At 40.6% G+C, this 21,770-nt stretch overlaps 1 protein-coding gene across 1 annotated transcript in view; it reads left to right on the forward strand.

The window, feature by feature from the left end:
- Positions 1 to 308: 308 nt before the first annotated feature.
- LOC126158009 (uncharacterized) overlaps positions 309 to 21,770 on the forward strand; it is a 47,348-nt gene continuing 25,886 nt past the window's right edge. The window contains exons 1-4 of the mRNA XM_049916413.1: positions 309 to 432; positions 716 to 888; positions 5,520 to 5,660; positions 5,941 to 6,065. Coding sequence (XP_049772370.1) covers positions 309 to 432; positions 716 to 888; positions 5,520 to 5,660; positions 5,941 to 6,065 — 563 coding nt within the window. The remainder of the gene's footprint in view (positions 433 to 715; positions 889 to 5,519; positions 5,661 to 5,940; positions 6,066 to 21,770) is intronic.

Consider the following 21,770-nt stretch of genomic DNA (forward strand, 5'->3'; position numbering starts at 1 on the left):
GAAAGATGGTAAGGACATCAACCAGGGAGTGTTGGGGACACAATTTCATCTGGACTTTGAATGTCCAGACAAACTGTTTGGCTAATCCTTTAGATGCAGTATGAAAGGGAGCACAATGAACCAATTGGATACACTGGGAGGTGCAGGAGGAGGTAAATTCAGGCCTTTGTCGGTCAGCAACGTCTCCCTCAGTGGCAAATACGAAGGAAAGAAGGAAATGGTATAGGTGGCGGTCGTGGAGGACACGTGGGAGACATACGGAAACCCACTGCCAGCATCCATGAGGATAATCCAGGAGGAGCCGAGAAATGGGCCTGCGAAATCCAAGTACAAACGGGACCAAGGACAAGGAGCAGGAGGCCACAGGAACAGGTGGCAATGGAGTACCTACTGGTGCTGTTGATAAGATGATGATGATGATGATGATGTTTGGTTTGTGGGGCGCTCAACTGCGTGGTTATCAGCGCCCGTACAATTATCCAATCTTTGCTCAGTCCAATTTCGCCACTTTCCTGGATGATGATGAAATGATGAGGACAACACAAACACCCAGTCATCTCGAGGCAGGTGAAAATCCCTGACCCCGCTGGGAATCGAACCCGGGACCCCGTGCTCGGGAAGCGAGAACGCTACCGCGAGACCACGAGCGGCGGACTGAGGATAAGAGGGATATGAGGCCACCATGCGGCTGATGAAGGCGTCCATCTCCCTCCAGTATACATGCTGGTGGGCAAGCCGTTCCGTCAGAACAATCCCCCAATGACCAACATCAAGGAGCTCCAAGGCCTGCTTGTGGAGAGAGAGCGGCAGCACCAACCACCAGCGATCATTATCACCCAAGATGAGGAGGACCCCATCTCTGACAGACAGGTCACGGCGGCAGTGCCAGTACGCCCTGCCTCCGGCAGCAGCAGCAGACAGTTTGACGGCCACCGATGATGAACGTGGTGCATCAGCACGAGGAGGGTTGGTCACCCGCCATGTGATGTGTGACTAGCTTGGCATCCAGTGGCAAATCAGCGACTGCCTCAGCAGCAGCATCATCCAGGTGGAAACAGGCAACTGGCTGAGCATCGATCTCTGGGTCTGCACCCACTGGGAGACGAGAGAGAAGATCTGCATTGGCATGGAGAACTGTGGCCCAAAAACGGATGTCATAGACATATTCTATGAGGAACAACTCCCAGTGCTGGATACGGTGAGCAGTCCTTGTGGGGATGGCAGCCATAGCGCTAAAGAACGAGATCAGAGGCTTGTGATTGGTGTATAAGGCAAAGCAACGGCCGTAGATGAAATCGTGGACGACAGCCATAGATGAAATCGTGGAATTTCTTAAACCCAAAGATGATGGCCAAGGCCTTCTTCTCAATTTGGCTGTAGTTACTCTGAGGCAGAGATAGCATTTTGGAGACGAAGACCACTGGGTAGTCGACTCCGTCGATGATGTGAGACTAGATGGTCCTAACACCATAGTCTGATGCATTGGCAGCCAAGGTGAGAGGCTTGGTGGAGTCATAAGGGACAAGGCAAGCCGGTGTCAGGAGAGAAGACTTCAGATGGTGGAATGCCCTATCACAAGCTGGCGACCACTCCCAGGGAACATTCTTACAGAGCAGGTGGAGGAGTGGTTCCACAGAGCTGGGGCATGTGGGATGAAATGGGGTAGTAATTGAGTTGACCCAGGACTGACATGAGCTGGGAGATGTCCTTTGGGGGGCAGCAGCTGCTGAAAAGCCTCAAAATACAAGGACGTTGGTTGAATGCCATTAGCACTCAAAACATGGCTGAAGTAGGTCACCTGAGGAACAAATAAAAGACATTTCTCCTTGTTGCAATGTAAGCTGGCACCCTGAAGGGCCTGGAAGAGGCACTGGAGGTTCCAGGCCAAGTCCAAGGTGGAGACGCCAGCAAATAAGATGTCATCAAGGAAGTTAGACGTCCCCAGAATGTCCCTCATCAGTGTTTCCAAATATTGCTGGAAGATAGCCAGGACACTGGTGACCCTGAACGGGAGGTGGTTGTAACGGAAGAGCCGAAAAGGCGTATTGATTACCAAGATAGTTTTTGACGACTCATCCAAAGGCAACTGGAGGTGGGCATCTCGCAGGTCAATTTTGGCAAACACCTTGCCACCAGCCAACCGGGACAGGATGTCATCAACCTTGGGTATGGGATATGAGTCAATAATAGACTGAGTGTTGACAGTAGCCTCAAAATCCCCAAAAACACGAAGAAATCTGTTTGGCTTCTCAAGGACCACAATGGGCATAGCCCCACAACTATAGTGGACGGGGGTAAGGATGCCCTCAGCTGCCAGGTGACAAAGCTCCTCCTATAGTTTGTCACGCAGGGCAAATGGTACCAAGCGAGCCTTGTGGAACTTCGGGATTGCTAAGGGGAGGAGTTCGATATGGGCTTTGAATCTGGACCCCCGGAGACGTGGCAGAGAAAACGTCTAGGATATCAACCAGAAGCTGCTGCAAGTGATTGTTTGCCAACAATAACTGGACGGCTGGGTCCAAGTCATGTATTTTCAGGCCCAGTAAGGGAAAAAGATCCATTCCCAATAAATTGGTGGCCTTGGGGGCGGTGAGAACCAAAACCTGGGCTGTGGCATCGTGAGTGAGGTACTGGACCCAAGTCAAGAACCACCGCTGTAGTTGTTGCTGTAGCTCTTCAGAGAAGGATGGAACAAATGAAGTGATGGTGACCCCAACTGATGGTGGGAATCCCCATTGATGATGGTCATGGAGGACCCCATATCCACTTGGAAAAGGGAGAGGAGTTCCGTTTAACTGCACAGTCAGAGTGATCGCCGCTTTTGTGTGTGGAAAAACCGACTGTGTGAAGGAAATTGGCGGCAGTGGGTCCATCTCATCCACCACAGAGTCAGAGGCATCAACAGCAGTGTGTGGTCCTCAGTCATCAACAAAGATGACCGACAGATCGTGGCTCTGTGGCACTGCTTTCCGCAGACCCTCCGGAAGTGGCTATCTTGCCTCTGATGTATGACAAAGCATTGACTACAGGAGGGCAACCATTGTCGCTGCTGCTGCTACCACTGCAGCCACCGTTGGTTCAGGTTGGGGCCGGCACTCTGGTCCTGTAGGGCGGGCACAGCCTCAGGAGGGGGCCCCCGGCACCGCTGTGGTGACGGGAACCAGTGACGCAAGGGGCAGGTGGTGAAGACCTGCACTGGGGACTGCAGCATGGAAGAAGAGTGAAAGGACTGTTACTGTTCATGAGCATGGATAATGGATAAACAGGTGTCTAAAGAGGGATCTTTCAGCTTCAGAAGATCAGTCCGTAAGGTATCATCAGGGGGCATGGACAAGAATCATATCACATATGAGTGCCGAATTGTAAGACTGCTTGCGATGGGGATTGCCACAAAAGAAACGACAGTCACGGGAGAGACCTTGCAGTGTAGCAATCCATTCCCTGTATGACTTTGCGGGAAGCTTCTGACAGGAGAACAACTTGTGACTTGTCACTTCCACATGGAGCTGAGAGTCAAAATAATCCAGTAGGCTAGAAGTCAACACCTCATAGGAGAGAGCATGAGGTTCCATATCAGGCTGCAACTGTTGCAGAAAGTGATAAACTTCCGTGCCCACATAGTCGAGGAAAAATGTGCGTCGCTTAATGTTGCCAGTGACATAATGAGCAATAAAGTGTCGCTCCAGATGAGCCACATAGTTGCGCAAAGGCGCAATGGATTTGTTCAACTTGGGAAACGCAGGGGGCAGGGCACAGAGGCTCAGAAGTGGGGAAGCTAGGTGGGACCCCTGCATAGGCACCTCAATGGGGAAGGTGGATATCACCTGTAAGCGCTGAATAACAAGCTCGTTTGTTTGTTTCATACATTCCAACAGCACTATGACTAGTGCTGAGGGTTCAGCAATACCTGAAATACCTTTTGCCATAGCAGATAACAACCGAGTAAATGTGGGAAACTCATAAACCAACTCGTCGCCACTGAAGTATCTGCACTAGTAGAATAGAAATGCAGAAAACACAAGTCTGAAAACAATTTATTGGACTCACCAAAAGGAAACAATAATACAATATCCTAAAGAACAACTGACCTAATCCCAACTGTGGAGCGACACAAATAGAAAATAACAAATAATAATAATAATAAAAAAAGACCCGACTCTTCACGGGAGTGAACACAAACAGTTGTAAGATGTCAAGAGGTTTGTCGACTATGCCAAGAGATTGGCCAGCTAGAAGAGGTGTCTGCCCATGGTTGCAGCTCTGTATCCTTCCAAGCAGTGCGTAAAACTGCCTTTTGCTGGCAGTGCACCGCCTTATAAAGCCAGTTGGTGGATGTATCTGCCAGAACTATTTTTGATCACATGTCTGGTGTAGCAAAGTAGTTCCTAGGCTAGCTGCGACCTCTGGTGAAGCTGCTGTTCTGCAGGCTCCGCAAACAGGTAGCGTTTGTTGGGTGAGACCTGGTGGTGTGTTGTGTTGTGGCTGCCAGTAAGTCTTTGTTTTGACAGCACAGCCGACGTAGTTTTTCCTGGTGAATATACATCCTGTGATGCAGGCATCCCCTGATGGTTGTATGTAAAGTGGGATGCCGATGCAGTAGGTGCTATGATGCGTGAAGTGTGCGGCCACAGCAATTAACATGATGCACCTCATGGCCATCCTCGCTGACAGTGTCACTTAATACAGGGAAGCCTTAATCACTGTGTAATTAATCAAGTGTGCCCTGAAAAGGAAGGACACATCCGAGATGTACAACTGTTGTATGACTGGAAGCTGTAGCTTAATGTTCACTGTGCGGTCATTTTGATTACTTGATATGGACGTTGATATCAGGTGACTTAATTTTTTAGCTTTTCCCTTTGGGGTGTACAGACTTGTTAACATAACCCAATGCTCTGCACAGAACTGAGGTAGCATTGTGCTGCACTGCCCCACTCATTTCCGATGTTTGAGGGTCTTTGTATTGGCTTTGTTTACCTGCTTGCACCTCTCATCATGTCCTAAAATTTCACACTGACTTTCCATTCTTCCCCACTATAAGTATGATTATCTCAAATGATGACAGCATCTTACAGCCATACACTAATTTGTATGGTAATAGATCTGTAATTTCGTAGGTCTTAGAGTTATAAGCTGCAACGGTGTTTGGCAATAGAGTATCCCTATAATTCTGATGGCTACTCACATAGTGTCTTAGAACTTTTCCTGTTGTCCAGTGTAACCTCTATGTTCTTCCATTTGCCTTTTAATGATGTCACATATATGTGAGGATGGTCTGTTTCTGACAGAAATGGGTTGCTTGATAAAGTGATGATACTGTTGTGTGCAAACCATGATTTTCCAAAAGGAAAACTGAATCAGTTCTGCAACACAAAGTAACTGCATGAACCAATAACTAATAATTAGCTATCTAAAACTGATATTATTAACGTTTTGATACCATAAAAAAATTTTGGTACCTCATTTAGCTCTCTATGAAATGTTGAGGACCACATACACAATGAAGTCATTAATTGCAGGAAAACTGGCGTGAACCTGATGCAGATGTGGGCATAGGAGCAGCTGTAGCAACACCACATGGCACAATATCACTTTGGCTTCGAGAGCGAGTCAGAATTGACATGACAGTTGATCAGGCCATAAGGATTATTAATCCAAAGGTACCTTATATTTCATATGGCTTGTAAGAAAATCTTCAACAATGTGTAAGTTTGTACAACTAGTTCCTTTATAGGCATGATCTCTTGTTCAATTTACAGACATATAAAATGAGGATTAGCTTAATGTGAAACAAAAAATGAACACACTATCTTTCAAGCAAAAATCATAAGTACCACTATATGTATTTTAGTGTCCTCTTTCAGAAAGCTGAAATGTCATTTTAAAACACGTTAAATTATTTTTACAACACAATTTATTTATCTAAGTTTTCTTTTCCAGAACAATATTGTCTTGACACTCAGCAGCAGTGGCTCTACATCTTCATTAATTCATCCAAATGGACGTGTTTACCAGTATGGTAGTCGTGTTGAAATTATGGCTAATGACCCTCATGGAAACAACAAGTAATACTTTTGTCCACTTTTCTTCCACTTTAGTATATAGTATATTCATGTCCAATGTGTTTTGTTCTAATGCTGGGTCTGCTAGTGAAATGTTGAAGAACTTGGTGATTTCAAGGAATTATTTCAGCCAGGAATTCAGATCTAACAGTGACATAAAAACAAGCTTTCAGATGTCATACGAAAAATGCAATGTAAAATACATAAGACACGCAGAATTTAAGACACTGTAGAGAGTCTGCAATTACTTTGTTTCTTCCAAGTTTACCAGACTATTCGGTTAGCTCTGACTTCTCAGAGAGTTATTCCTTTATATTGCACACTTATATATTTGCCTTTTTTTTGTCTTCTGTCTTTGCATCTCTTCCAGAAAGAAAATCCAAGAACTGGAGATTTGTTACTTGTCATTTATACAACCATGTTTTCACAGTAAAAGTAGAAACTTTAGTATTCATAGTTATTCAGATAAATTCAACCAACATAAAAACTTGTTGGTGTAAATTATGAAATATAGTAATTTATTACTGTGTTTAGAAAACCAATGCTATAATATCACAAATGATTCTAGGTGATTTCCCTGCTGAGAATGAAACACCAAGCATTTATATTCAGATTGCAAAAAGAAAAGTAGTGCATAACAAAATTGTAAAAAATGACTGACTCATTCGTTTAAAGTGAACTTACTAAAAGAAAGTTGGGAAGAGCTTTACAAAGATGGTATTGCTACTGAAACAAACAATGGAAAATCCAGGATGGAATAATGCCAATATTTACTCACTTTATAAAGGAGTTGTTGAGTCACAGAGGGACAACAAAAAGACTGCTATACATTTGAGCTTCAGCCAAAAGGACTTCTTCTAAAGCAGAAAAAAACACACACATTCACATAAGCACAACTCACACACACGACCACTGTCTCTGGCCACTGAGACTTACCTGAGTGGCCAGAGACCGTGGCCTTTTGATTGAAAGCTCAATTGTACAGCAGTGTTTGTGTTATGCCTGTCTGCAACTCGCCATCTCCTCTACATGGTGAGTAGCAGTCTATCCCTTTAATATTATTGTTAATAAAAATTATGTCAAAAACTTATGGTGCTCGTAAGAATCAACAATTTTTTTATCATTATGATGGTGTTTCTAGCACATAATTGAAATCTCATATTGGTGTGGTTCCTGTTGATTCTCTCCATAGGTGGTACTATACCAGGCATGGCCTACATCTCAACAGGAAAGGGAAGGGGAAACTGGTTGGGGTAATAGCAGGAAATTTAAGGGGGGGAGGCACTGCCATGAATGGTAAAATACCAGTGGTTACAGGTGTGGAGCAGCACCTTTTTTAGAATAGGTAAGACAGAAAGATGTCAAGTTCTACGAGAGGTCAGGATTGAAACAAATCTTCAGTGTAGGAAAGAAATTAAACAGCACAATTCTAGAATATTGGATCACCAATCACAGCTGTCAGTTATAAATTTTCACCAATCACCAGAAATTTTATCTCCACCAAGTTGTATCTCAGTCCTAGGTAATTGCATTGATGAATTAAAGTCACCCAACCCAGTTGACATAATCTGCCTCTGTGAACACCATGTTACCAATTGTATGGGAACTAGGCCTAAGCACAATGAGAAACTCAGACAGGAGAGTACTGCAAATGTTAGAATAAGGAAAGATTCTCATAAAAGTATAATTAAAAATAATGTAAGTATATTTCATCAAAATATTGGGAGTTTAAAGAATAAAATAGATGAGCTTCTGGTTTGTTTAGAAGATTTAGAATCTGAGGATGAAATAGATATACTGTGCCTGTCTGAGCAACACATTGTTACTGATATGGATAAGGTAAATGTAAGTGGATTTAAGCTCACTGCACATGTAATGAGAGAAAATATGGAGAAAGGAGGAGTTGCCATATATGTCAAAAGTTATCATTGTACAAAAAGTATAGAAACAAAAAAGTTTTGTGTAGAGAAACATATAGAAGCATGTGCCTGTGAGCTTAAATTAAATAAAGGCACATTTATAATTGTAGCTGTATATAGGTCCCCATCAGGAAATTTTCATCTATTTCTGAAAAATTTGGACTCCTTGTTGTGCTATCTGTCAGACACGGGGAAGCAAATTATTATTTGTGGGGACTTCAATGTAGATTCTCTGAAAGAGGGTAATAGGAAAAATGACCTTGAAGTATTACTCGGTTCTTTCAATTTGACACCCGTTATTGATTTTCCTACTCGGGCGGTAAAGGATAGCAGCTCACTGATAGATAACTTCTTTATAGACCAAGATAAGTTTAACCAGATAAATGCTCAGCCTGTTGAGAATGGTCTTTCTGATCATGGTGCACAGCTAGTTACAATATTGACATAGCTCCATTCAGCAATACTAAACAGTCCTCCAAAGTAGTACGTTCAGTCAACGATTTAACAATTGCAAATTTCAGGGAAAGCCTACAGCAGTTAGACTGGGATGAGGTGTACCGTGAACCTGATGCCAATTTAAAATATAATTTATTTCATGACATTTTTGTAAATGCATTTGAAAACTGCTTCCCCAAGAAAATAGTTAAATATACTCGTAAGAAACCTTGTAACAAACCGTGGCTTACTAAGGGTATAAAAATATCTTGTAACTGGAAAAGGGAAATGTATCTGACAGCAAGAAAGAGTAGTGACCCAGAAACTATCAAACATTATAAAAACTACTGTGTTATATTAAGAAAAGTTATTAAAAATCCAGAAGTATGTGTATCATGTCTGAAATCAGCAACTCTGATAATAAAATTAAAACAATTTGGAATATTATTAAAAGAGAAACAGGTCAACCAAGAGCACAGGAAGACAGTATTACCATCAAATTGAATGAAAACTTTATGAACAAAAAGTCAGAAGTTGAAAATATTTTTAATAATCATTTTCTAAATGTTGTGGATATAGTAGGATCCAGGTGTTCATTAGAAGATGCTAGGCTGTTAATGGAAGAGGCCATACCTATGCAATTTGACACAATTGAAATCTCACCCACTTCTCCCTCTGAAATTAGGAAAATAATAAACTTGCTTAAAAGCAAAAACTCACATGGAACTGATGGCATTTCCAGCAAAATACTGAAAGCTTGTTCTCAACAGATAAGTAAGATTCTCAGCCACCTGTGTAATAGCTCTCTGGAACGGGGCATTTTCCCTGATAGACTGAAATATGCGATTGTTATACCTTTGCATAAAAAGGGGGATAGATATGATGTCAACAATTACCGTCCAATCTCCCTTCTAACAGCTTTATCCAAAATTTTTGAGAAAGTAATGTATTCAAGAGTAGCTTCACATATCTGTAAAAATGAAGTACTAACAAAATGTCAGTTTGGTTTCCAGAAAGGTTTTTCAACAGAAAATGCCATATATGCTTTCACCAATCAAATTTTGAATGATCTGAATAACCGAACACCACCCATTCGGATTTTTTGTGGTCTCTCAAATGCTTTTGATTGTGTAAATCATGAAATTCTGCTAGACGAGCTCAAGTATTGTGGCGTGAGTGGGACAGTGCACAAATGTTTTAATTTGTACCTAACTGGAAGAGTGCAGAAAGTTAAAATAAGCAGTTCTCTCATGCAAAGATCAGCACATTCCTCAAACTGGGGAACTATCAAGAATGGGGTTCCACAAGGGTCAGTCTTGGGTCCTTTGTTGTTCTTAATATATATTAATGACTTGCCATTCTATATTCATGAAGAGGCGAAGTTAGTTCTCTTTGCTGATGATACAAGTATAGTAATCACACCTGACAAACAAGAATTAACTTTTTAATTCTTGTCTTTCAGAAAATTACTAAGTGGTTCCTTGTAAACGGACTCTCACTGAATTTTGATAAGACACAGTACATACAGTTCCGTACAGTGAATGGTATGATGCCATTTATAAATATAGACCTTAATCAGAAGCATATAGCTAAGGTAGAATATTCCAAAGTTTTAGGTGTGTCCATTGATGAGAGATTAAATAGGAAGAAACATATTGATGATCTGCTGAAACGTTTGAGTTCAGCTACTTATGCAATAAGGGTCATTGCAAATTTTGGTGATAAACATCTTAGTAAATTAGCTTACTACGCCTATTTTCACTCATTGCTTTCATATGGCATCATATTTTGGGGCAATTCATTACTGAGAAATAAAGTATTTATTGCACAAAAGCGTGTAATCAGAATAATAGCTGGAGTCCACCCAAGATCATCCTGCAGACATTTATTTAAGGATCTAGGGATATTCACAGTAGCTTCTCAGTATATATACTCTCTTATGAAATTTGTTATTAACAACCAAACCCAATTCAAAAGTAATAGCAGTGTGCATAACTACAATACTAGGGGAAAGGATGGTCTTCACTATTCAAGATTAAATCTAACTTTGGCACAGAAAGGGGTGAATTATACTGCCACTAAAGTCTTTGGTCACTTACCAAATAGTATCAAAAGTCTGACAGATAACCAACAAGTATTTAAGAAGAAATTAAAAGATTTTCTGAATGACAACTCCTTCTATTCCATAGAGGAATTTTTAGATATAAATTAAGAAAAAAAGGGAAAAAACAGACAAAAAATTATAAAAAAGTAAAAAATAAAAAAAATAAAAAAAAACAAAAAAATAAAAAAGTTGTTATATTAACTTAAGCATGTTGTTAAATTTACTTTATTATGTCATGTATTGGAAAATTTGACTCATTCCACATCATTACGAAATATCGTATTCATGATCCATGGAACTAGTATTACTCTAATCTAATCTAAGTGAGTAGCTTAGATGAAATACTGACTCATTTACACAGCATAACTTGCCAACTACGTTTCCACCTCAATTCCATCAAAGATTCTCTTCAGAGAAACCCATATATGATCTCAAACTTTAATTTTGAAAATTTGAGGTAAGTTCTATGGGACCAATCTGCTGAGGTCACCGATCCCTAGGCTTACACACTACTTAATCTAACTTATGATAAGGACAACGCACACACCCATGCCCAAGGGGGGAGCTGCGAGAACCATGGCAAGGCGCCTCAGACCACACAGCTACCGTGCGGCTCCTCAAACTTTAAATCCTTACAAAACTAAACAACAAAACCTATCCTGTTAGCATATTCTGCGACCTTATCAAGGTCTTTGATTGTACGGAACAACAAGCACTGGTGGGATCCCTCTTGCATAGATGGAGTCTTACCTTCATAACTGGCATCAGACATTACAGTGAAAAACTGCACCTCTTCCACTTCTAGTGCAACTAACAAGCCTCACCAAATAGTTTGGGTGGCTAGTAACCCTGAGGGAACTAATAATAATGTTGTACATCAGATTCTTCAACAGCACGTTTTTATTGAACACCAGTTAAGTTTAAATATCAGACTGGTGTATAAGTTGATAGCATTTTTCCATAAGTTTCATAAAGACAACAGATACACACAAGAGACTTTACTCATCAGTAACATATTCTCCTCCACTATTTTCAACAGTCTGCCAAAGCTGGATTAACTTTTTGATACCACAACAGTAGAAATCATGTGGCTTTGAGGTGAAGAACTTATTGAACAATGTTTATAGGGCATTTTCATCCAGAAAGAAAATTCCTTGAAGGCTGTGCAATAGAGAGCAGAAAAGATGAAAATCTGAGGGTGCAGCATCAAGTGAATAAGATGGATGTGGAGTAACTTCCCAACCCAACTCCTGTAAAGTGCAAATCTAGCAGAATACAGGCAGGCGCTATCATGGTGTAGCATCACTTCACTCTGTCTTCCTGGTCATTGTTCTTGGATTGTGCCTGCAGGACATCTCAGTGTTGACAATAAGTGTCAGCAGTGATCATTACACATTGGGGAAGCTATTTGCAATACACCACACCAACGCTGTTCCATCCATTGTGGACGTGTGCATGTCTTTGTACAGGGTTGCTGCTTTGTTCAGGCTCAACAATTCCTTTCTTTTTCATATATTAGCATACAGACACCATTCCTCATCACCAGTAATGATGCGGGACGGAATGCTCGGTGCTGTTCACAACATAATTAATGACAAGCAAGCAGAAATACAAATATTGCCACAGGCTGATTTGTGTAACTTTAGCTTAGAGCATGCATTAGCCATACTCCTGATTTTTTAACCTCCCCACTGCATACATATACCACATGATGGTGGAATGATCACAGTTCATCACATTTGCCAGTTCTCAAATATACTGATGTGGGTCATTATGGATTGATTGATTCTTCAGTTTCTCCAGTCTATTTGTTGATCGAACAGTTCACAGATGTACTCTCAGTTCATAGTGTCCAACGGGCACAATATTTCAGTCATCAGACATGTTGCCATTGTCAAGTCCACTGATGAACTGTGTTCCTAAGGGTGCATGGCTGACTTATATCCTCTGCCCACATGAGCTGCTCCGTGTACACCTGTGACCGCATGCCAGTGGTCGCAGAGACACTAGCATCGATGTCTGCGATGGTGTTGATGTAAGTTCTCTGTCTGCCTTGGTCACCACATCGTTTTGTTCACTGAGAGTCGTCTTATTTAAACTCAGTGCTGGTTCCCAGGCCTTTTTAAGATTACAGCCGCAATCTTGGTTGATGAGATTGGTCTTGGTACAATATTTCTATGGCCTCTCTAATGACCCTATCCCATTACCTAGAAGTTTGTGCCAAGATCCTGGTACACTTGCACTCTATGGGATGATTCTTGGACAAACAGTGTTCTGCAACTGCTGACTTGTTGGGATAAATCAGTCGAGTGTGCCTGCGGTGTTCTCAGATCTTTAATGGTGCACACTGGCTGTCTAACACATGTCTTCCCCCATTGACATGGAATCTGGTATAAGCCGTCTTGCACAAACTGAGATCACCTTTTTGACTTCCCAGTAATGCTCATGTTGTATTGGGCAGGCAAACAATGGTTTTTACTCGATGCTTCTTCAATATGTCTCTGATTTTTTCCAGTAATATGTCAGTGTAAAGTATAAAGACAGTGGCTGGATCTTCCTCCACAGATTCTTCCATCTCCACAGAGTGTACTGTTGTGTTGGGTGGAGAGAACACCTAATCTGCCATTCTGGGTACTCATTTTCTGGGAATACAGTTCTGAGATACTCCAGCATCTGCATCTGAGTGGTGCACACCCTATGTAATAGTGCTTTTAGTCAGTGTGTGTTTTATTCTGATACACACTGTGGCCCAGGGTACCATCAGCTCCTTCTCCTGACCATGACATCCAGGAATGGTAATGTTCCTTCTGCTTCGGTCTTCAAAGTGAATTTGATATTGGAATGTATGGAGTTCAAATGTGTAAGGAAGTCAAGGAGTTCGTCCAATCCATGGGGCCAAATGACAAATATGTCATCCACATAACAGAAAAAAACACTTGGTTAGTTGGTTGTGTGTTCCATTGATCAATCCAATGGTACAGAAGCTGTTATGATGTGGAACATGTCAAGTGCACAAGAAATGCACATATGAAACAAAATTTTTTATATATATATATATATATATATATATATATATATATATATATATATATATATATATATATATATATATATATATATATATATATATATATTACAATACAGAGTTAAAGATCAATGTTTCTATTATTTACCCCATTCCCTTAAATGGCACAAAATGCATATACTATATTTATAGATTTAATTACTCCTATTCAAGAATTCATCTATAGTATAGAAGGAGTTGTCAAGGATATATGATTTCAATTTATTTTTGAAGCTATTACCGCTGTCTGTCAGACACCTTATTTCATCTAGTAATTTGTCAAAAATTTTTATAGCAGCATATTTTACCCCTTTCTGTGCTAAATACAGGTTGAGCAAAGGATAGTGTACATCTTTCTTTTTTCTGGTATTATAATTATGAATGTCACTGTTGTTTTTAAACTGGTCCATGTTGTTGAGGACAAATTTCAATAGTGAGCAGATGTATTGTGAGGCTGTTGTAAGAATTCCCAGTCTTTTAAAAAGATGACTATAAGACGTGCGACTATGAACCCTACACATTATTCTAACCCCTTTCTTTTGAGCAGTGAATACTTTTTGTCTAAATGTTGAGTTACCCCAAAATATTATTCCGTATGACATCTGAGAGTGAAAGTATGCAAAGTATGTTAGCTTACTAATTTCTATATCCTCAAAATTGGCAATTATTCTGATCACAAAAGTTGCATAACCTTGTCACTTTAGGAGATCCAAAATATGAATTTTCCGATTAAGATTCATGTATCATCTATATGTACACCCAAAAACTTAGTATGCTCTATCATGTCTACTGACTTCTGTTGATGTATTATATTTATTGAAGGAACTGTACTTTTTCCAGCAGAAAATTGGCTGTACTGTGTTTTTTCAAAGTTTAGAGCAAGCCCATTTGCAGAAAACCAATTAATGACTTTTCCAAAGACCTTATTTATATCATTTTCAATTGGACTTCCTTTTACTGGATTAATAATGATGCTTGTATCATCAGCAAACAGTGTCAGTTCAGCTTCCTGTTTCAGATAGGAATGGAGGTTGTTCACATATATCAAGAACAGAAGGGGACCCATGATTGAACCCTGTGGAATACCTAATGTAATTTCACCCCCATTAGATGAAGTGGCAAACTTATTTAAATCACTTGACCCATATAAGGAGACTTTTTGCTTACTGTTCTGTAGGTATGACTTAAACCACTCATATGCTATTCCATTTATACCATAGAATTGTAATTTCTGTAACATAATCTCATGGTTCACACAATCAGATGCTTTGGACAAGTCACAGAAAATTCCTATTGCTGACATTTTATTATTTAAAGACTCTGTTATGTGGACAGTGAAATTGTATATTGCTGTCTCAGTGGAACAGCATTTTTGAAATCCGAACTGTGATTTACTAAGTATCTCATTACTGTTAGATGGCTCACCACTCATGAGTACATGACTTTCTCGAAGATTTTGGAGAATGCTGTAAGCAAGGATATTGGCTGATAATTATTGACCTCTGTGATGTCGTCCTTCTTGTAGAGAGGCCTGACAATGGCATATTTTAACCTGTCTGGCAAAATACCTTGAGTTAGTGATGCATTACATATGGCACCCAGAACATCAGCTGTAATTGCTCCACATTGTTTTAATACCTTATTAGAGATGTCAACTACTCCAACAGAACATTTATTTATCAGAGATTTAATAATTTTACTTATTTCACAAGTGATTGTTAGGTGAAACTTAATCTGACTAATTCTTTTCAAAACAGACTCTTTCATGTATTGCCTAGCTTTTTCTTTTGAACTGGTCTCACCAATTTTTTTCTCCTACACTTAAGAAATGGTTGTTAAATACATTAGCTGCTTGCGTGCTGTTGGATAGGATGGTCTCGTTTTCTTTAACAGTAATACTACCTACCCCAGTGGTTACTTTTCCTGTCTCTCTCCTAACAACATTCCACATTGATTTTATTTTATTACCAGAGTTGTTAATTTCTTCTCTAACATACATATTTCTTGATTTCCTTACAACTTTTCTCAGTATGTTACAATAATTTTTATATTGTAAAACTTCTTCTGGATCTTTACTAGTTCTTGCTGTCTCATACAGTTTTATTTTTCTTCCTGAAGACACTTTAATACCTGTAGTAATCCAAGGTTTCTTTGAAAAGTGTGTGGTGTTACACTTAGTAATTTTCTTTGGGAAACGATGTTCAAAGAGGGATATAAATGTATCAAGAAATATTTTGCACTTATCATTAGCATATGCTCATGATATACATCTCCTCAATTAACATTTCTTAAGCTTTCTCTGAAGTGCTGTATAGATTCCGGGTTGAGCGACCTCACACTTTTACTTAATGGTTTATGAACTGTACACCCTGTAAGGTTTTGTAAGTTGATTAGTTGTGCATCATGGTCTGACAATCCATTTACCACAGGGAAAGCACGGGTTTATTTACATCCTCTTTCTGTACAAATACATTATCTATTATCGTGCTACTCTCCTGAGCTATACGTGTAGGGAAATTGATCTGTGATTCTAATTTATATGTTGTTAATAACACTTCTAGTGCAATTTTCCTATCAGAATTACTTAGAAAGTTTACATTGAAATCACCACAGATTAATAACTTCTTCTTTTTGTCTGACAGACAGCATAATAGGGAGCCAAACTTTTTTGTGAACAACTCCCAGTCTCCTAATGGGGACCTGTACAGTGTTGCTAATATCAATACTACATTATCTAGATGAAGTTCACATGCACAAACATCAAAGTGCTGATCAACACAAAATTTGCTCATTTCTACAGTTTTGCATTTATACCCTTGTTTTATGAAAATGGCAACTCCTCCTTTTTCCATCCTAGATCTACAAGTGTAAGATGCTAAATTATACCCACTTATACTGACACTATCCATGCCCACATGATGATGATTAGGACAACACAGCATCCAGTCCCTGAGCGGAGTGGAGAAAATCTCCGACCCAGCCGAGAATCGAACCCGGGCCCTTAGGATTGACAGTCTGTTGCGCTGACCACTCAGCTACCAGGGGCGCTTGGATGGCACCAGGGCTTCCTCCTTAAAGTACTCCAGATACAGAATCATGACTACAGGTGATAGTGGACTGCACTTTGTGACTCCTTTCATTTGTTCATTGTATTCTGCATTAAATAGAAAATGGTGGAAGTCAGGACATGGCTGGAAAGGTCAGTGGTTTTCTCATCAAACACTGACCAATGAGCTCTAGTGACTCTTGTAGAGGTACCCTGGTGAGTGATGAAACAACATCAATAATCACCTGGATATCTGAGTCTTTCACAGTGAGATTGTCGAGATGTTTTACAAAATTCACAGGCATTTTGCCAGCAAATGTCTAGGTGCCCTAATGTTGCTGAGAGTGGAACGCAATGGTACCCCATCTCTGTGAACTTTAGGCCATCCGTAAAGTCTTGGTGGTACATTTCCTTGTGTAACAGCTTTCTGGGGAGACTGTATGGTAAATCAACATCCTCAAATAAGCCCTAGTCTTTTTCTCTACCTTCTTTGTGAAGTCAGCATTGATCTTCCTGTAGGAGTCATCATCCAGCAGGCTCTGCATCTTCTTAACATAGTCTTTGTGGGAAAGAACAACAGTAACATCACGTTTGTCAACAGGTAAGACGGCAACCTGAGGGCACTCTCTCAGGTCCTGAATCGTCCTTGCTCTCTGCTGGTAATGTTTGATTTTATAGGCTTAGTTCTTATCAGAGCACAGCATGTTTCATGATGTACTTCTTCCACTGCTTCAGGCAGTAGTCATGCCGCAACTTGTTCAACTGCACTAACCATGTCTGCAACCAGTATGTACTTAGAGATGGGAGAAAAGTTAAGTCCCTTCTCCAGAACTGAAACTGCATCATCACTCAGCTCCATGTCAGTCAGATTGATGATTAGACAATCATGTTGCATGGGGCCTCCACTGATGATTTGTCAGAGAGACTGAGAATTTTGATATTTGATATCCTGTGGACTTTCTTTGAGAAGACTGCCATCCAGGCAACACCACCAGTCCAATCGCAGGTCCAGAAATTAAAATGGTCAGTTGTAAACATAGTCTAAATAACTCTTGGGGATTGAATTCAGTGCTTTGATGGGTAAAGTGCACTGTCTAACATTCTCCTGGTTGCTGCAGAATTGATGTGATGCGAGACCTTAGCAAAGTTCGGCACAATATGCTCAGCAATACATCTCTTCGGTAAGGCAAAGGCACTCAGCAGACAGCATCTTTGGTGGTGCAGCTTGTAGAATTTCTTTGTGCTTTGATACATATCTTCCCCATAAAGGTATACTGTGTGATTCTTCACTTTCTCCCAGTGTATTTGTTGATCAAATAGTCTACCAGTATACTGCCAGTTCGTAATGTCCAGCAGGCACAATATTTTGGCAGTCAAACATGTCATCATTGTCAGGTGCACTGAAGAACTGAGCTCTGAGGGCACATGGCTGACTAATATCCACTGCCCCTACAAGCTGCATTGTCCATGGTCTGTACCTGTGGCCATACTTTGGCGGTCGCGGAGACACTAGCATCGGCGTCTATGATGGAGTTGATGTAAGTTCTCTGTTTGCCCATGTTGCCAGATCACTTACCTGCTGAAGCCTTGAATGCAATTCCCAGGAACTGTTTAGGCTACACCCAACTGGCCAATCATTTTAACTCCTGGATCTGGGATTGGATTGATGGCGTTACCTAGATGGCAGCTGATTCCACACATAGAAAGTCCACAGGACATCGAATATAAAAATTCTCACATCTCTCTTGACAAACAATCACTGGAGGCCCCATGCAAGATGATCATCAGTCTGACTGATTTGGAACTGCTGGCAAAATACCTGACAGAAATACTAAGCCCTTATGTTGGTAAATGCACTCATCATGTCTGCAATTCTGTGTATTTTGTAAAATGCTTCAACAACTTCAGGGTGAAAGACTCAGGTATCCTGGTGAGTTTTGACATCATTTCAGTATTTAAAATGGTACCCTTATGGGAGTCACTAGAACTTATTGGTTAGAAATGTTATAAGAAGACCACTGACCCTTCTCGAAGTACTCCACATATTTTCTGTTTAATGCAGAATGCTATGAACAATTGGAAGGAGTTGCAATTGGCAGCCCACTCTTGCCTGTGGGCATGAATTTGCCTGTGGAGTACTTCGAGAAGGAAGCCCAGCCATCATCCAAATGGAAACCCACACGTTTTTTGTGTTATGTGGATGACACATTTGTCATCTGACCTCATGGAATGGACAACCTCCTAAACTCCCTTATGTATTTGAATTCCATGCTTGCAAACATCAAATTCACTATGGAGACTGAAGCAGAAGGAAGATTACCATTCCTGAACATCACGGTCAGAAGAAGAGCTGATGGCACCCTGGGCTACATTGTGTATTGAGAGAAAACACACATTGACCTGTATTTGCATGCAGAGAGTTGTCACCACCCTTCACAGAGAAATTGGTTACTAAAAACACAAGTACACAGGATGTATACCATTTTAGATGCAGAGAGTCTGCCCCAGGGTCTGGGACACCATACAACTGTATTACAAAAAAACAGGTACCCAGAACGGCAGATAAGGCGTGCTCTCCACCACACCAAAACAATGAAATCTGTGGAGATGGAAGAAGCCATGGAGGAAGAGGCAGCCACTGCCTTTATACTGTCCACTAGAAAACTATCAGGAAAAACCAGACACATATAGAAGAAGCACCAAGTATAAACCGGCTTTTGCCCACCAAATAAAACACAAGCATTATTGGGAAGTGTCAAACATGACATCAAATTGTGGAAGGTCAGCATATACCAGATCCCATGTCAGTGTGTGGAGAGATATGTTTGACAGACAGTGCGCACCATCAAAGATCATTGCCAAGAACACCAAAGGCACACTTGACTGATTTATCCCAACAAGTCAGCAGTCGAGAATCATGCAATGTAGTACGAATAACCCGAATCTTGGCACAGATTTTCAAATACTAGGACAGCGTTGTTAGAGAGGCCGTAGAAATTCATACCAGGGACAATCTCATCAACCAAGCCTGCGACTGTAATCGTACAAGGGGAGGCCGCGACGTTGGGATCACAGATTTACCTCAAACTTTGTACACCTTCAGTAGGCCACTAAAACAACATAATATGCAAGTAGGTTCACTACTCTGGCAGTTCCAAAAAATTGCAATTGAAGTTTTAAGTGTCTTGTTATGTAACTGATGATTCTGTGCATAGGTGCTACATGTTATAGTTCATGGTGGTCAAGTGGTTAGCGTTCGAGTGTTGAAAGACGAACATGTATGAAGTGATGGTTTGAGGATCACTCAACATTTTTTTTCATAATGGGTCATATTATTTAATGTATATGAGATTTGAGAGGTAATATAATTAAAAAGAAAAACACACACTTGTATTTGCATGAAGTGTTAGTGAATTCATTATTTGACTACTTACTATTTTTAATTTAATTTTACACACATATTTATAACTATTGATGAGTAAATGAAGAAACACAATGAGTTTTCCTGAGAATGTATGCCTGTTGTGATTTGCAAAAAACCCGTGCACTTGCAATCTGGTAAGGTACCCGGAACTACTCTGCACCTCGATGTTTCAAGCTGCAGACATAGAGGTAGGCCCCATTTGACAGTTATCCTGCATACTGGTGAGAAATTGCTAATGTAGTGAGAATGAATAGTGTAGGTGCAAATTTTTTGAATACTACGGAAATTACACTTGCACTACAAAAATGAAAGTTTGAGCGGGATTTGAACCACTGCCTCATACATGTTCGTCTTACAGAGTTCGAACGCTAACCACATGAACTCTAGTATGCAGCACCTACATGTGGATACATTAGTTACATAATAAATGCCTAAAACTTCTCTTGCAATTCTCTCGGAATTGCCAGAGTGGTGGACTTTACTACTTGCATATTATTTTGTTTTTATGGCCTACTAAATATGTACAAAGTTTGAAGTAAATCTGTGATCTCAATGTCATGGTCTTCCCTTATTAGCAAGGCTTGGGAACCAGCACTGGGTTTAATGAAGAAGACACTCAGCAAACAAAAAGATATGGTGATCAGTGCACACAGAGACCCTACATCAACGCAGATGCCAAAGCCAGTGTCTTCGTGACCACTGACACAGGGCTGCGGGTGCAAACCATGGATGGAGCAGCTCATGGGGGCAAGGGTTATTAGTCAGCTGCACGCCCTCAGAAGCTTAGTTTGTCTGTACACCTGATGATGGCATCAAAATTACACTTGTGCTACAAAAATGAAGGTTTAAGCAGCAGTCAAACCATTGCCCCATACATGTTCGAACGCTAACCACATGAACTCTAGCATGCAGCACTTACATGTGGATACATTAGTTACATAATAAATGCCTAAAACTTCTCTTGCAATTCTCTCGGAATTGCCAGAGTAGTGCACTTTACTACTTGCATATTATTTTGTTTTTATGGCCTACTAAATATGTACAAAGTTTGAAGTAAATCTGTGATCTCAATGTCATGATCTTCCCTTATTAGCAAGGCTTGGGAACCAGCACTGGGTTTAATGAAGAAGACACTCATCAAACAAAACGATATGGTGATCAGTGCACACAGAGACCCTACATCAACGCAGATGCCAAAGCCAGTGTCTCCGTGACCACTGACACAGGGCCGCGGGTGCAAACCATGGATGGAGCAGCTCATGGGAGCAAGGGTTATTAGTCAGCTGCGCGCCCTCAGAAGCTTAGTTTGTCTGTACACCTGATGATGGCATCAAAATTACACTTGTGCTACAAAAATGAAGGTTTAAGCAGCAGTCAAACCATTGCCCCATACATGTTCATCTTACAAAGTTCGAATTCTAACTGCTTGACCACTCTAGAGTGCTGCACCTACATATAGATACATTAGTTGCATAATAAATGCCTAAAACTTCTATTGCAATTTTCTTGGAATAGCCAGAGTAGTGCATCTTACTACTTCCAAATTATTTTGTATAATGGTCTACTAAAGGTGCAAGTGTTTGAAGTATATCTGTGATCCCAACATCATGGCCTCCCCTTGTTAGCAAGGCTTGGGAACAAGAACTGGATTTAATTAAGAAGACACGCAGCAAACAAAATGATCTGGTGACCAGAGTGCACAGAGAACTTACATCA

This window comes from Schistocerca cancellata, chromosome 2 (assembly GCF_023864275.1).
Source record: "Schistocerca cancellata isolate TAMUIC-IGC-003103 chromosome 2, iqSchCanc2.1, whole genome shotgun sequence".
Classification (NCBI taxonomy): Eukaryota; Metazoa; Arthropoda; class Insecta; order Orthoptera; family Acrididae; genus Schistocerca; species Schistocerca cancellata.